The sequence below is a fragment of the Sarcophilus harrisii genome, chromosome 2 (assembly GCF_902635505.1).
Source record: "Sarcophilus harrisii chromosome 2, mSarHar1.11, whole genome shotgun sequence".
Lineage (NCBI taxonomy): Eukaryota > Metazoa > Chordata > Mammalia > Dasyuromorphia > Dasyuridae > Sarcophilus > Sarcophilus harrisii.
Window position 1 is genome coordinate 563,596,437 of NC_045427.1, and position 16,856 is coordinate 563,613,292.

At 33.2% G+C, this 16,856-nt stretch overlaps 1 protein-coding gene across 4 annotated transcripts in view; it reads right to left on the bottom strand.

The window, feature by feature from the left end:
• SORCS1 (sortilin related VPS10 domain containing receptor 1) overlaps positions 1–16,856 on the bottom strand; it is a 704,073-nt gene that overhangs the window by 154,831 nt on the left and 532,386 nt on the right. For all 4 annotated transcript variants that reach the window (XM_031955813.1, XM_031955812.1, XM_031955810.1 and 1 more), the window contains exons 7-8: positions 2,982–3,100; positions 483–572 (exon numbers count right to left, since the gene is read on the bottom strand). In XM_031955813.1, the coding sequence (XP_031811673.1) occupies positions 483–572; positions 2,982–3,100 (209 nt within the window). The remainder of the gene's footprint in view (positions 1–482; positions 573–2,981; positions 3,101–16,856) is intronic.

The window sequence follows — 16,856 nt, forward strand, 5'->3', positions numbered from 1 at the left end:
TTTTCATGCAAATATATAATCATGGATTATTTTGCACCAGAGGTAGCTTTTCTGAGGACCTGACAGGCAGGGTTACTAAGGTACTACAAATATAACTTGAAGGAACTAAACAAAATAATCTCTAAAGCTCAGCAAAGCTGTATGGTTTAGCAGAAACAATAGTGGCTTAATAAAAAAGAAGCCCCAAATTCTAGTTTTACTTCTGCCACTAGTTTGTTGTATCAACTTAGGTAAGTTATCTTCTTTTCACCTCAATTTCTTCATAAGTAAAATTTTAAAAAGTTGTACTAGATGATATATAAGCTCCCTCCCTATGCTATTTATTTTGCAAGTCTACAATTCCTTCTGCCCCTTCTAGCTTGAATCCTTATATAGTTCTATAGGATTAAAAGATAGAAATAGACAGAGGAAAAAGGGAGATATCCATAAGCTGAAAGCAGAAAGGGAGAAAAACCTATATACAGAAGATTATTCAACTGTACCTTAGGCAGGGCATATTTGGGGAGCTTCATCTGTGCAAAAGCATTCCTACGGTAAGATACGTAGTAATGTGGTCTTCCTCCTGAAGTCAACTGAGACATAAATAAAAAGAATATAATAAGAAATTTTACAAATACTACTTAAGGCCAGTGAACAAGTAGAGGCAAGAAAAGAGCCTCCAATACAATAATGTGAAGGTCTGTGATTCATAATCATTGGGAAGCTAAGGTAGAAAATAAGAAGTACTATATAGGGATCTATTAGGGTCGGGTATGTATCTCTGGTCAAAAATTAGTTTCTTCAACTTTCAACGTGTCTTTCAAGGGCAAAGCCTCAATAAATTCTATATGGGTTTATGATATAGATTGAATTAAAGTCATCCAGATCTTTAGAAGTCTAACTTCCAAAAGCATAAACATAAGACCAGACTCCCATTTCTACTTAAAAAGGGGGCTCAAAAATAGTGTTGATAGAATAAGGACCCAAACATTCAAGCCTTCTAGATTATTTTCTGGGACTCTGTTCATCATAATTTTATAATAGGAGCTATCCTGAAGGAAAAGAAACCCATCAAACCCTCACCCACCCACTCCCTGAAAAAAAGACTTTCATTCAAGACTCAATACAAGTGTCACCTCCTAAAAAGAAGCTTTCCCTGATCCTGTAAGTAGTTGGTACTCTCTTTTTCCTCAAATTATCTTGTATTTTCTCATGGGCTGATTAAATGTTTTATTTTCCCAACAGAATATAAACTCCCTAAGGACCAGTAATATGTCTTTTTTTTTTTAAATTTGTATCTCTAACACATAGGCCCAGTACCCTACATTTAGTGATCAATAAACATTTGTTAATCTGTTGGATTATAAACCATGTTAGCTATAGATATCTCCAAAATATAGTGAAAGTAACTCTACATGATAAGAGTGCATGCAATTAAATTAAAAAAAGGGATAGGGAAAACTATCTCTTTTATGTGAGTACCAACTGACTGGCAAACTGCTATGTCATCAATCTCTCCTCTTTCCAAACACCTTTTTTTTTCATCTCTATTCATTAAATATCAGTGGTTTCAAGGCATCATATTTTTTAGAGTATGTTGGTGATAAGACAGGTAGTAAATTTACAACTGTAATGAGATAATAAGTTGGTGTTACTGACTGCATCATTCCAACTTGAGTGAAAAGGTAGAAATTCAAAATGGCAGAATGGATTTAAATGAGCAAGGGGATTTAAATGAGTGAGGGGATTTTAAAGAGTTATTAAAAAATAAAAAATGTTGCTAAGGTGCCCAAGAGACTAGAGGAATGAACTTTTATACTTAATCATCTGTAGCTGAGTTTCAAAGTAACATGATCCAGTTTGAGAGTAGAAGTGAATTTACAGTTATCTGGAAGATATATCAGATAATAAGGTAGGGTAACAAAACATATGCAGGCTAAACAATGAGAGTATGACATGTGTCAAAGCCATTGGTAAACATTCATTATATCTTCTTTCTCAACTCATGTTGTGAAATATGAACTTCATAGAATTAGGGACAAAGATTATTAAAATTAAAATTAGGTAACACTTGAATATAAACTTAAAAGGTCTTTTTTATTTAAAAAACCAGCTTTATTTTCTGCATATTTAGCATATTGTCTTACTCATGGTAGATATTTAAGTGCATTTTGGATTGGGAATTGCTCCTTTGATTGAAATCTCCTTTATTATTATTATTATTGTTATTTTCAGTTAAAGGCTCCCTTTGTCATTAAGCACAGGAAATGCTGCTGGATTACTTTTAATCTACAACCCAAACATTTCTAAAAATCCTTTTTCCAAATGAATGCTGCACACAGCAATAAGCAAAAATATGATAAGGGGCCTTTCTTGTCCTTTCAAATGAAAGTTTGGCCTTCCAAATGAAACCCTAATTTCAAAAACTGTTCTTTGAGGTGAGAAACTTGCTTTATTTTATCTCATCTAAATTCTTCTTCCCCTAATAATAGTCAATGCATGACAATAATGGTTGATTACATTCTTTCTGTACATCTCTATCTCCCCTTACACCACCTCTAGCTGTTTCACAGTCTCTCCCTCAGTCTGTTATTTTTAAGAAAATACTTTTTTTTTTTAAAGAAAAAAAGGCTGATTGGTCTGCTGTACTCCTGATAGCAAGAGACTGACATATCTGCCCAGCTCGATGATAATAGGGAGCTGGCAATGGAATACAGGATGAGGAAGTTGATGGTAGATTCAGATCCTATTCCTGATGCTATGAGTAGCATCCCTATGATCTTATGGTGATAAGGTCCTCCAGGTCCATTCAGAAGAAGCTAATTAGTATTCTGGTGATTTGGAAATTGACATACTAAACTCTGTCCCTTTCATTGAAAATTGTATTTTTTTTTAAAGGATCCTTCAGTGTATCAAGAGAGTAAAGGGACAAATGACAAAGGGGATACATGAGTGGAAAAAAAAATTCTTGGAAACCAAGCATAGAAGTAGATACTACACACCTGAACAAAAACATAATCATCCTGAACAATCAGAGAATCGGGGTCAATGTAGCCAGGGAAAGGTTTATTTCTGTTGCTTTCAGTGCAGTTGTGCATCCGGCAGGTTAAGTACTGTGAATCTGGAAGGAAAGAAGGGATGAACAAAAAGAATAAGAAAAAAAAATACATTGCACCAAAGACCAATAGCTATCCATTCTGTGGGTTCTTTTCTTATCATGTATCTACTTTCTTTTCCTTCAGCAATTCTACTCATAGCTCAAATATTCTTTTTTTTTTTTTTTTTTTTTTTTTTTTTTTTTTTTTTTTTTTTTTTTTTTTTTTTTTTTTTTTACCCTAGTAGATTGTCACAGTTCTTGGGTCAGAATAATTATTCCCTTTGTGAGGTGGGGATGGGGGGAACTAGGCAGAGGCAGGGAGATAGAAAGACAGAGGAAAGTAAGAAATAGAAACAGGAGTACACAGAAATGGACAGCTTTTGCTGATTTCAGGTTTTTTTCTATGAATATGTTTCTTTCTCAGGCTTTATTTCACTATTGGTTGAACATGTGGGGAAAAAAAGGGGGGGCCCCTACACAATGGTTGTTACTGTCTTTTCCCCACTCCATAAGAAAAAGGAAAGAAGAGGGGGAAAGGGACCTTCAAGTACACTGCCTATATTCTGAAAATGGGCAAACTAAGATTTTTAAACTCACTTGGAATTCTGCCTTCAATGTCAAGTACAACCAAAATAAGGACATTTCTACTTTGACAGTTCCATTAAATAAGACATCAAGAGACCTTCACAAGCAGCAGTATCACAATCCTTCCTTTTCCTCCATATACCTCTTGCTTTCTAAAGTGCTTTAAACAAACTGAGATATGTCATATAATATTAATCACATAATATACATGTATACTCCACTTCAAACAACATGAAATTCCAAAATTTCAAAACAGAAAGATTGAGTGGTAATTCACATTACCAAGGGAACCTTTCATTTTACAAAAGAATTAATTGTAGATTTTCTTTCCAGATTCCACATGTGCAAAACTTTTTTCCAAGAACATTGCCACTGAAGGGATCCCTTGCACTCTAGATGTCAGCCACAAGGGGGAAACATGCCCATATATTCTACCCAACCAATTAGAAGCTTCTGAAGGATATTTCTGCAGTTGTATCTTTACAAAATGCTTATGTGCCCCATCAGTCCTTTTTCTCCTCACTTACTCACAAGCCCAAGGTGAGAAACTGAAGGTAAATTCTCTTCTGATTTATTCAATTAGTCCCAGTGAATCATTTCTTTTTTGTTCTTATCCTGAAATCAGGGCTCAGAATTTCTCTTCCATTTACCAAAAGCTTCTTTTTTTAAATGGGACCCAATTCAACACTCAATGCCTGATGATCTTTCTTTGCCCAGATCCCTACAATATTTATGCACTGAATCACATTTGACTGTCTTATCCTGCTTTCTAAGTATATACCCTGGCTGTGGAGGTCTTTCTCATTCTGTAAGGACCCAATTTCAGACTTCAGGGTTCTGTGAAGTAATTCTTATCTCCATGTCTTCTTTCCTGGTCTTCTCATTGGCAAATGATTTCTCCCTCTTCTAAAAATTTACTGTCCTTATATCTCTTCTGTGCACTGATCAGATTCTAATTTATAATACAGGCTGAAAATTCCCTTCTATGCTGCAGACCTCATACAGGTGTGAGCTCTTCTTTCTCATTTATCTTTTATCTTCAGTGGTGAGGAGAAGGCTATATACACGTAAGGTAATTTTAAAAAGTTAAATTGAAATGAAATTAATTTAATTGAATCATGCCAATCAACTTTTCAACTGAAACTGTCCAGTTCTTTCAAAAAACAGACCTAAAATGGCTTAATGGTCAGCTTGTCCTAAATACGCCTATCTTGGAAATTATTCTTAGCCAATTATCTTTACCATTTTCTCTCTTTCAACAGTCAGTTTCACCTCTTCAAAGATACCTAGAAAATACATACTATTTACAGCAACATCTTACATATGTAGTGCTCAGCTGGAAATCAGGAAGAAAGCAAAAAAAGATCTCAGTAAAAAACAAGTCAGAAATAAATATTACAAAGTTCGTGTATCTCTATCATATACGAACACTTCAAGTACCAATTCAGACTATAATTTTATATTAGATTAGTTCTTGTTGAATTGATTATCAGTTGGTAACTAAATCCAGTACATATTAGAAGAAGCAAATTGGAAGAGAGTAAAGGACCCAACTATAAAGGGAAAATGAAAACCAAAGTGACAATTGACAGATTTACTTGGAATAAAGATTTAGAACAAATATAAAAAGTCAACCAGACAACTCAAAAAACAGCACATTCTGCCTCTTAAAAGAGGGAAAATAAACTTATATAGCCGACCTAGAAGGCATCACAGAAAATAACAAAACTTTTATAATACAGATTAGATAAGAGTTATTATCTCTCATTTACAAATGAAGACACTGAGGCATATGGGGATTAAGTGATTTTCCTAGAGCCACAGTTGGGAACTGAACCATCATCCTAATGATTTAAAGTCACTTTCCTCTGCACCATGTTGCTTTTTCTATAATATTACAATGCAAAAAATTATTAAAAGTTGTTCATAAATAGGGACCTTAGACGTTAACCGCTGAATTTAGTCCTTTCATTTTAGAAATAAGGAAGCTGAGCCTCAGGAAAGTGACTTATTCAGAGAGATAATATCTGAGTCAGGATTTGAATAGTTATGATCCTGAAAAATCAAGGAAAAGCTATTTATGATAAGAAAGTAAGAAAGGGTGTACTACAGTTGGTAAAGGTTTCCATGCAAAATGGCTAATTTTTCTCTTGCCTGGGATGCATCCCTTCTTTGTCTATGCTTTAAAGTAGGTCCTTACCATCTCAGAGAAGGGGGGAGCAGAGAGGAAGAGAGAAATGGAATTTAGAACTCAAAACTTTTTTTTAATTTGTTCAATTGTTTTCACATGTAACTGAGGAAAAAAATATATATATATATGAAAGATTTAATAGAATTTTTAATTTCCTTTTTAAGGATCCCTAGTTGTTAGGGTTCTCTCTTTCCTCAAATTCTCTTCTCTTTTCTTAATCTTAATAACTGTTATCCTTCCTTTTTATACCCATGTTCTCTATCCCTTTTCTCTAAAAATCTAAATTATTTTAGGTTGAGGAGTTCTCAGTCTTGTTTTTTTTTTTTTTTTTTCTTAATAAGCACAACACTTTGTACTTGACAGGTACTTAATAATTACTTATAAAACTGAGCTGAATGGTTAAAACTATTTACCTGTTTCTAAAATGTGGTTTCCTGAAATGCTCCTTGTTATAGGGTCTAAGATTTCCTCAAGCAGCACTTGGGAGAAAGGTCCAAGGCTTTGACCCTATATCCAGTTCTTACTCAATGTGAAGTTAGAAGTGAAATGATCGATTCTAAGGGAATAGCTCAATAGCTGCCCCTATGGTAAAATGCTCCCAATTTGGTTCCCTTCTCCTCCTAATGGAAATACAACGTAATTGGCTGTACTTCATAATGAGAGACCAATCACTCTTATTTCCCTTGAGGCTCATCATAATAGCATTAAGTATGATGAACTCTTTCCATATTCAATTCCTGTGGATATATGCTGTGATTCCATAGGAAGTGTCTTGTAATTTGGCATTAATTAACGTCAATTAATATATGCAACTGCTAAGCTTCAGAATTAATTTCATTACTTTTCCTGCACAGATGTTTTCCTTGCCATAGGTAATTAGGACATTATGCTTCTCTTTTCAAGCATTCTCACCCTCTACAACAGCTGCTGCTTTGAATAATGTAATAACCAGTTCTTCTTAAAGAAACTTTGCTGCATACCTAGGAAGGGGGCAAAAAAGAAAGTCAAGCCAATCCCCCTTCTTCAATAGCTAATGATCCAACTCAATCCCATTTTGAATTTCAAAATACTCCTCTAACATATTTTCTTTTCTTTCTTTTCTTTCTTTTTATTTAAATGCTGGGGAGGGTGACACATTTTGAAGTGCTTCTAGTTTTTTTCAGAAGCATCCTCAAAGATGTTAAAATTTCCTAGAAAGCTATGGATTACATCAGTTTGGTGTAATCAGAGAAGTACACTAAACAAGAGAATCAGAAACTTGGATTTCAGTCCTAATCAAAGTAATAATAAGAACAGAAAAACTTGTACTGTGCCCAAAGACATTAAAGGTAGTTGATTTCAGGATCTATTTACTTTCTGGCATACCATTTCATTAACATATTAGCTTTGATCACCCTGGTTCCCTCACTCAGATCCAGACTGCCCCTTCTGCTGAGCCAGGATCCAATTTTTATGACATACTACTTATGGGCCTGCATACTTCCAGCACCACTGCAGTAGATGCAGCTTATGTGCAAGAATCAACTGAAACCAATTCTCCATAGATCTGATTGTTAAATTATCAGGATAAATAATTCATAGTGAATATACATTTAGGAAATGGGCAAACATTATAATTTAAAGCTACATTTGAATAGCTTTGTTGATAAACATTTGTTAGCAAACTACTTGGTGAAATTGTATCCAATGGCACAGCATCTAATAGAACAGTGATTGTTCATTCTCCTGAGACTCCAGATCAAGACTCAATTAAATATGATTCAAGTATCTGAATTTCTGGCTAAATATCTAGTCCCAATTTTGAAAGAATTAATTTTGTGATTCCATTTATAAAATGACAAAGTTGAATTTAAATGATTCTTCAGGTCTCTTCCAGACATAAAGTTCTATGACTGATAGAAACTGCCATTTTTGTTTTTAGTGTTGTAGAGAAATTTTAGTAAAATGCTATTCTCAGTCACACTAATTTTGAATGCAGAAAGGAATTCAAAAGCTTAGAAGAAATGCATTTACCTCAAATAAATAAAGAATATCCATAGAGATCAATGCATAAGAACACAAAACACTCCAGAATTTATTTAGTCTAACATTTGGGATGAAGAAGAGGAAGGGAGGAAGGAAGGAAAAGAGAGAGAGAAAAAAACAGAGAGAAATAGAGACACAGCAACAGAGAAATATGGGTGTTCTGTTTAGAACCTAATAAGTGATTTCATGGGAAGTGAGTAAACACAAGTTGTCCACAAAGAGAAATGGATCTTACACATTTATTAATTTATATAAGAGAATCATTCATTCATTCATAGAATAGAATTATGGAATAAAAGAACATTAAAGGTAGAATGAACACAGTATGTGCCACAGAAATGTTAGGTATTGTTAATCAACATGTTTTTATTAATCAATTAACATATGTTAAACATTGTACTAATTAGTAGGAAAACAAAGGGGAAAAAAGGAAATTCTTTGCTTTCAAGGAGGAAAAGCATAAATTTTCATATTTGGCTGAAAAAGGAAAAATAAATATATGATGGTAGCAGGCTAGGATGGTAGGATATAGGGAGGTATTTTTTTATTTTGTTTTGTTTAAGAATAGGGAAAATTGGGAAACAGTAGAGAAGCAAAAAGGGAGAGAAGAATGGAAGGAGGGAGACAAGAGAAAGAGAGAGAAAGGGCTAAAGAGGAAGTTTGAGAGACAGAAGCAGAGATAGAGAGACAGGGAGATGGAAAGATGCCAATAGAGAGAGAAAGAGGGAAAAAAGAATAGGTTTTAAGAAAGTAATCTAGAAAAGGCAAAGAGGGATCAAAATATAGAAAACATCATTTGTGCAAGTTTCAGTTAATCTATGTAAGATTTTCTATGTTTGAAATAATCAAAAATACTGTATATAAAATTTTTAAATGGAATCACTTCTCTTATATGTTAGTTTCTGTTTATTAATTTTGTTTCCTAATTTATAGTAATTATAATAAATATTTTCTGTTAAAATGCATGTAGGAGAAAGAGAGAAAAGAGGAAAGAAAGGCAAAGGAAGAACCAGAGAAACAGATGGAGAAACAGAAAATATATACACACATATGTATATTTTATACATACATATGTTCAAACAACACACCCAGTGATTTGCTAGAGTCATTTAATACTAGCTCATGTAAGTTATTTGTTGTTTTCATTTTAATCCTTAAATCCTAATAAATTGGCAAATACTATAAATTGGGGCTTAAATTATTTCATTTATTCTTCAGATTTAAGAAAGTGACATGACATCAATAATGCAAAGTAAATTAAAAGTATTTTAAACATATAAACAATATAAATGAATAAATAAAACCATTTATACACATAACATTGACAATATTCATATGCATTTGTTTATGTGCATATTTAATATGTAAATTTGTGCATGTATGTATATATGTATGTATATGTGTGTGTGTGTGTGTGTAAAATGGACAGGGAAGGATAATTTTTCTGAGTCTGTTTTTTCATTAAGACATGACAGGGACAACATGCCATAAATATTTCTTCTTCTGCAAGGTAATTTGTACAAGTATGTGATGCACATCCAGTGCCTAACAACAGAGAAATAAAACATAGTACAGCTATCATACTTGCCTTAATGGTATATATAATCTTCAAGGTTCAAACAAATTAAATGATCATAAAAATTGGAAGGGACCATAGCGATTATATATCTTTTCCCCTCCTTCATTTTACAGTTATATATGTACAATAGTATAAAGCATCTTTCCACATTAATCATGTTACAACACTAAATTTTAAAATCCTTATAGATCAGAAATTCAACTATTATCCATTATTCCTTCCAGCTCTAGGAATCTATGATCATTCAAGAATTGATTAAAGAACCTGAAGATGATCACACTGGATAAAAAGAAAATAGAGGAGATGGGAAAGGCAGGATGGACTGAGTAGGGAAGTATTAATCGGCATGTATTTGAAGGGCTAACACAGAAAAGGGAGATTAGACATTTTCCTGTTTTGCTCTAGTCAGGGGTCCTCAAACTACGGCCTGTGGGCCAGATGCAGCAGCTGAGAACGTTTATCCTCCTCATTCAGGGCTATGAGGTTTCTTTATTTAAAGGCCCACAAAACAAAGTTTTTGTTTTTACTATAGTCCGGCCCTCCAACAGTCTGAGGGACAGTGAACTGGGCCCCTATTTAAAAAGTTTGAGGAGCCCTGCATAATACAAATCTAAGTGATAGTAGGCACAAAGTAGAAAACTTTGGCTTCAAATCAGAAAAGAACTCCCTAACATTAAATGATTAGGTGCATTAGGAGGTAAATGAATGAATGAATGAAATGAAAAGATTTATGAAGCATTTACATGCATGTAACTCTAAGAATTTTCATTGGTAGTATAATTGGGTTATATTGGTTATAAACCTTTCGTTGGTTCTATGTTTGTAATTTTCTCCATCCTCATCTCCATCTCCTGACTTTCCTGTCTTCCTTTAAGTCCCAGTTAAAATCCCCAATTTCTATAAGAAGGCTATCTAATAAAAGACTAACTGTAGTAAATGTTTGTTATTGATCTATACTTTTCCCTGCTGTAGACATGTGTAGGTCTAAGAAAGTAAGAATGATAGAGCAGTTGAATTGATTAAAAAGACATTCCCAATTCCTCATAAGTCTAATGTCTTCCATCTATTGAGTATCTTAACTTCATCTTATATTTATATTTTTTGTACTTAAGTGTCTACTTTTTCAAATCACAATTAGAGTGTAATCTTGAAAACAAGGCCTTTTTTTAAACCTTTCTTTTATACAGAGTGCTTAACACAGTGCCCAGCATATAGTAAATACTTAACACTTACTGATTGCCTGGATCAAGCAATAGATATACAGAGCTTCCATTATAACTATGGAAGCAACAAGTATAGGGGCATAGTGGCTAGAGTGCCATGTTTCCATGAAACAAGTCACCAGGATTGTGAATGAAACAAGAGAGAAGTCAGTTAATATATCCTTAGCAAAAATAATGATAGTAAAATGAAAGAATCATATTTCTTTCTAGAACCTGTCAGTCTTTTATGTATTAAGCTCTCACATCCCAACTATATTTCCCCTACTAATTCCTTTCCCCCAAAATCCTCAATAAACATTGAATGAATGGTATGATCATAATCTTTACAAAGAAATCCCTCCCCCCCAGATATGGAAATGACTGCATTTAATTTTTGTGAATGGTGTTGTGGTAATTTTTCAGAATGGGGAAGGTTAAGGTGAGAGAATGTGTTCTTTTCATTGTGAAATGGAATATCTCTAAAGAGAAATATCATTTTTAATTTTTTTATTTTATTAAGGTTTTTTAATTTTCAAAAGATATGCATGGATAATTTTTCGACATTAACCCTTGCAAAACCTTGTGTCCCAATTTATCCTTCACTTCACTCCATCCCCTTCCCTAGATACCAAGTAATCCTATATAAGTTAAACATGGTAAAAAAAATGTTAAATCCAATATATGCATACGTAATTATACAATTATCTTTCTGTACAAGAAAAATCAAATAAAAAAATGAGAAAGAAAGTAAAATGCAAACAAACAACAACAAAAAGAGTGAAAATGCTATGTTGTGATCCACCCTCAGTTTCTGCAGTCCTTTCTCTGGGTGTAGATGGCTCTCTTCATCACAAGATCATTGGAACTGGTCTGCATCATCTCGTTGAAAAGAGCCACATTCATCAGAATTGATCATCATATAATCTTGCTGTTGCTGTGTACAATGGTCTCCTGAGTCTGCTCATTTCACTCAGCATCACTTCATGTAAGTCTCTACAGACCTCTCTGAAATATCCTACTTGTCATTTCTTACAGAACAATAGTATTCCATAACATTCATATGCCACAATTTATTCAGCCATTCTCCAATTGATGGGCATCCAGTTTCTGGCCACTACAAAGAGGGCTGCCACAAACATTTTAGCACATGTGGGTCCCTTTCCCTCCTTTAAGATCTCTTTGGGATATAATGCTAGTAGAAAGATTTTTAGGTCAAAGGGTATGCACAGTTTGATAGCCTTTGGGAATTGTTCCAAACTGCTCTCCAGAATGGTCGGATCACTTCACAACTCCACCAACAATGCATTAATATCCAAGTTTTCCCACATTCCCTCCAACATTCATCACTGTCTTTTTCCTGTCATTTTAGCCAATCTGAGAGGTGTGTAGCAATATCTCAGAGTTGTCTTAATTTGCATTTCTCTGATCAACAGTTATTTAGAGCACCTTTTCATATGACTAGAAATGCTTTTAATTTCTTCATCTGAAAATTATCTGTTCATAGCCTTTGACCATTTATCAATTGGAGAATGGCTTGAAAGAAATATCATTCTTTACTGATATAATACTGAAGATATTCTCACTATGGACCATCTCTCTGTCCCTGTGCCCTTTTCCTCACTGATTTATTCCTGGAATATCATTTTGAAGAAGGACCACAGGCCAACCATACCTCTCCGGATCTGCTTCTGCCTCTCTCTCTAGACTTCAATATTATAACCCTATTCAGGTACTTTATTCCCTCCCCTCTTTTTAGTTATTGTCCACCTCCATTTTTCATCCCCCATCCCTATTAAAATGTAAGCACCTTCAAGGACTAGGAATATCTTTCTTTTTGCTTATATTAATATAGTGCTTGACACCCAGTAAGCCCTTGATAAATTTTTATTGGCTGACTGACTGAAGCAAATAAAAATTATTATGTGGCCCCTGAAGGCTAGGTTAAAGAAACTCTTTTGAGAACCCCAAACTAAACAAATGGAAGGATTATGACAATTGATGTAACTTTTATATCTTCTTAGCACTTTGGTTATTCGATTCCCATACAAATGAAAGAGCATGTCCATACCATGGAAGATGGGAACCAGGTTGAATAGGTGAAGAGAATAAGTGACATTTTCTAAATTCTCCTTCTTATATAATTGGATACATGAAGATGAGTAGAGAAAAACTTCTTTCATTAGGAATGGTTTGTAAATTCCAGTTTGGGTTTTATTTCAAGCAACGTTTTCTGAATAAGGACTTCCAATGTAAGTGGCAATAAAACCACAGGGTATAAACTTCCCCCATGAAGAGTTGATCCAATGAATCTCAGCAAGTGAAAAAGATTAGCAGCAGGGGAAAGTTAGAGAAGATTATTCAACTCAAGCCAAAGTACATGGAAATGAGTAATTGTCTCCTGTGATTCCCCAGCAATAATTGGCACCACTATTCAAACACTTACAGATCCACTGGATTCATCAATGGAGAGAAAGTATTTTTTTTAAAGTCAATGGAAGAAAAGATAAAGGACAAGCTGCATAGCTTGGATTCTTGTAATCTATATATTACAAGATATATTACAAGATAATCATAGATATGATTAAAGGTATAATACATTCCTATATATGCATATGTCTATGATTTACACATCTTAAAAATCAAATTTCTTGTTTCATTTTTCTCTCTAACCCAGAGAAAAGGACATTTTTACAGTTTTCATTTGTGAGTTTGCCTTTGGATAAACACTGGGTCCAATGGCAAATGTCACTTCCAATAACTATGATCAAAATCTCCTAATAATACTGCCCATGATGGATTATATCTGAGATTGCTTTTTTCAGCACACCTCCCTATGCAGACAGAGAGTACAAGTAAGAGCAGCATCTCTGATACAACAGTAACATGCTAGGCACACTAATTTCAAAGGAATCAGCACTACTTCTATCTGGCCACAGACTATCACTTCATCCCAGAATGTGGTTGTGGGAAATGGAGCAGGATCTTCTCCAAATCCATTAAAATGTATGAGCTGCGCTATAAACTGTAATAAATCATGATGTTTAAATCAAAGGATGAGGGGATATATAATCGGGCCAGGCTGAATTCTCAAAAGCAAACCCTAAGAAAGAATCAGAGATTTTTTTAAAGGATTTAGTAGATAGAACACAAAAGATTTTCAACTTGGTCCTTGATTTCTGTTTTCTGTCAGCAGCATCTCTATAAAGGTTGGTTTTTCATTAAGCAGACATGCTAAAAAAAACCCAATATACTATGTCCATGTATAAAACCAAAATATTATCTTGTCATAAAACCCATAGTGATTAAGATTTCATATTGAAATAATATGCTTCATATATTGAGATTTCCTTCTCTCATTCCAAATATTTAAAGACTTTCTTGGGTGGAGAAAAAAGAAAAAAAATTATCAAGTAACTAGAAAGGGAAGAGACAATATAAAGATATTGGTATTCCAGCAGCAACTGGTCAGCCCTGAGTTTGATTTTGATAAATGATCTCACAAATTCTGCCAACTACATCTACTAACACCTTCCTCTCTGACATCTTTACTTCTTCTTCCCTGCTGCTATTTTGCTTTTTCTCTTTCCTTCATCTGGAGCCACTTACTGAACTGCTAATCTGTTTCCTAGAGAGAAGAAAATAGATATGTCATGAGAATGAAATTATATTTATTCTTTTAAAAAATATATTAACCAGGTATTGTGCTTAGGTTAAATTCAATTCAATAAGTGTTTACTAAATACCTACTGGATTCCATACTACAATAGGTAGATCATTTGAGAAGAGGGTCCTAGGTTTATGTCAACATGATTAACTTTTCAAATTTAATCCTTTTTATTGAATTTCCATCCACATTTAGTTTTTGAGGATAGTATCTTTGCATAAAAGGAAAGAAATACAATACAAAATAGTATGCCTTATACCTGATCAGTCTCTGTGAGAGATGAGAATAAGATATGATGGGGATAAGAATTAAAAGGGAGGGATTTGTGTTCTTGGAATGTTCATATTTGTGTATTACATATCTGAAGACAAAGAATGGAAGTTCTAGAAACTCTAGAAGCAATTGGTGGAGAACTTGGAGGAGGGAGTGAAAGGAGATAGTAACGACCCACCTCTGGCCCTCAAAATTTAAAACAAGTCGAAGGCACAAAAATTGAAAACAAGTAGCATTCAGGTAACCATGTGGTCTTCCAAGGAAAAAAAGACATGATTTTTTAAAAAGGTTGCAGGAAAAAAAAACAACACCCACAATTGTAAAATACAGAAAACTAAGTACTAATTGAATTACCTTATTACTCATCACTAGAAAAAAAAAATCATGTTTAAAACTTAAAGGTCTATAGAGTTGAAATTTCAGAATTTCAATGGCATAAAAAAAAGTTTTGCAAGCACCTAAGAGTAATTAAATAGTTTATTAGAAAATCTCAATGTGAATGACCCAGGATTACTCCATTGTTATGATAAAGGAAATAATATATTCTTAATAAACAATGAAGTTCAAGTTTCAATATATCAAATCTGAGATTGATAGCCAATGAAAATGATGGCGATTCAGACATCTCAGGCATTTATGCAAAATAAACAAAGGTTTTTTTTTTTCTAATCACTAGAATTTCTAATTTCTAATTTTTTCTAATCACTAGAATTTTCTAATCACTAATCACTTTTAGAAGTTATTAGAAAATTTTATTTTCAAAAATCCAACAAAAAGTCCCAAGAAAAGTTAAGTACAATTATTTTTTAAAAAGAGTTTTAAAATGAAATAAAATTTACTATGCTAATATTAAACAATAGTTATTTGAACAAATGAGGAAGATATAAATAATTTGAAAATTAAATTTGAACAATCTCTAAATATTTAATATAAATGTCAAAAATTACTTTATAGAGCTAGAAAAAAGTAATAAATTTACCTGAAGAAACATTTTAAAATAACTTTCTCAGAATAACATTATACCTTTACAAAACCAAAATATATACTTCCAAAGAGGCAATAAATAAATGTAAAAATGACCTTAACAAAAAAACCTAGAATTTAGCACAGTATCTAGAATATTGTAGATACTTAATAAATGTTTGATAACTTCACTTGAAATAACAAATACATTATTTACAGACCATAAAACAACAAAAATTAGTGATATTGAGAATACAAAAATAGATAAATGAAGAATTAATAATAGAATTCTGAAAAATAAGTATATCAAAGAATAAGCCATTGAAATAAGTTAGAGTTACTGAGCTACCACTACACATTTCTCAGATTGACTAAGATGATAGGAAAAGATAATGATGAATGGTAGAGGGTATATGGGAAAGCTAGGACACTAATACTTTGTTGGTCGAGTTGTGAACTGATTCAATCATTCTGGGGAGCAATCTGGAACTATGCTCGGAGGACTATCAGACTGTACATACTTTTTGATCCAGCAGTGTCTCTACTGGGGATCCATCCCAAAAGAAAAGGACCCACATTTGCAAAAATGTTTGTGACAGTCTTTTTTTTTTTTTTTTTTTTTTGTAACAAGAAGCTGGAAATTGAGAGGATGCCCATCAGTTGGAGAATGGCTGAATAAGTTAGGTATATGAATATTATGGAATATTATTGTTCTCTAAGAAATGATCAGCAGAATGATTTCAGAGAGATCTGGAGAGACTTACATGAACTGATGCTAAATGAAATGAGGAGAACCAGGAGATCGTTATACCCAGCAACACAAGATTATACAATGATCAATTCTGATAGACATGGCTCTTTTCAATGAAATGATTCAGACCAGTTCCAATGATCTTGTGATAAAGACACCTGCACCTAGAGAGATGACTATGGGGACTGAGTGTGGATCACAACATAATATTTTACTTCTTTTTATTGTTGTTTGCTTCTGTTTTGTTTTCTTTTCCATTTTTATCCTCTTCAATATAATTTTTCTTATGCAACATAATATTTGTGGAAAGACGTATAGGAGAATTACACATGATTAATATATATTGAATTGATTGCCATCTAGGAGGGAAAAAATTTGGAATACAAGGTTTTGCAAGGGTGAATGTTAAAAAACCATCCATTCATACGTTTTAAAACTAAAAAAAATTAATAAAAACAAATAACTTAGAGTTATATGAAATATATGAAGATAACTATTCTAAAACATTGTCGGTGGAATTGTCATATTTTAGAAAACAATTTGGAAT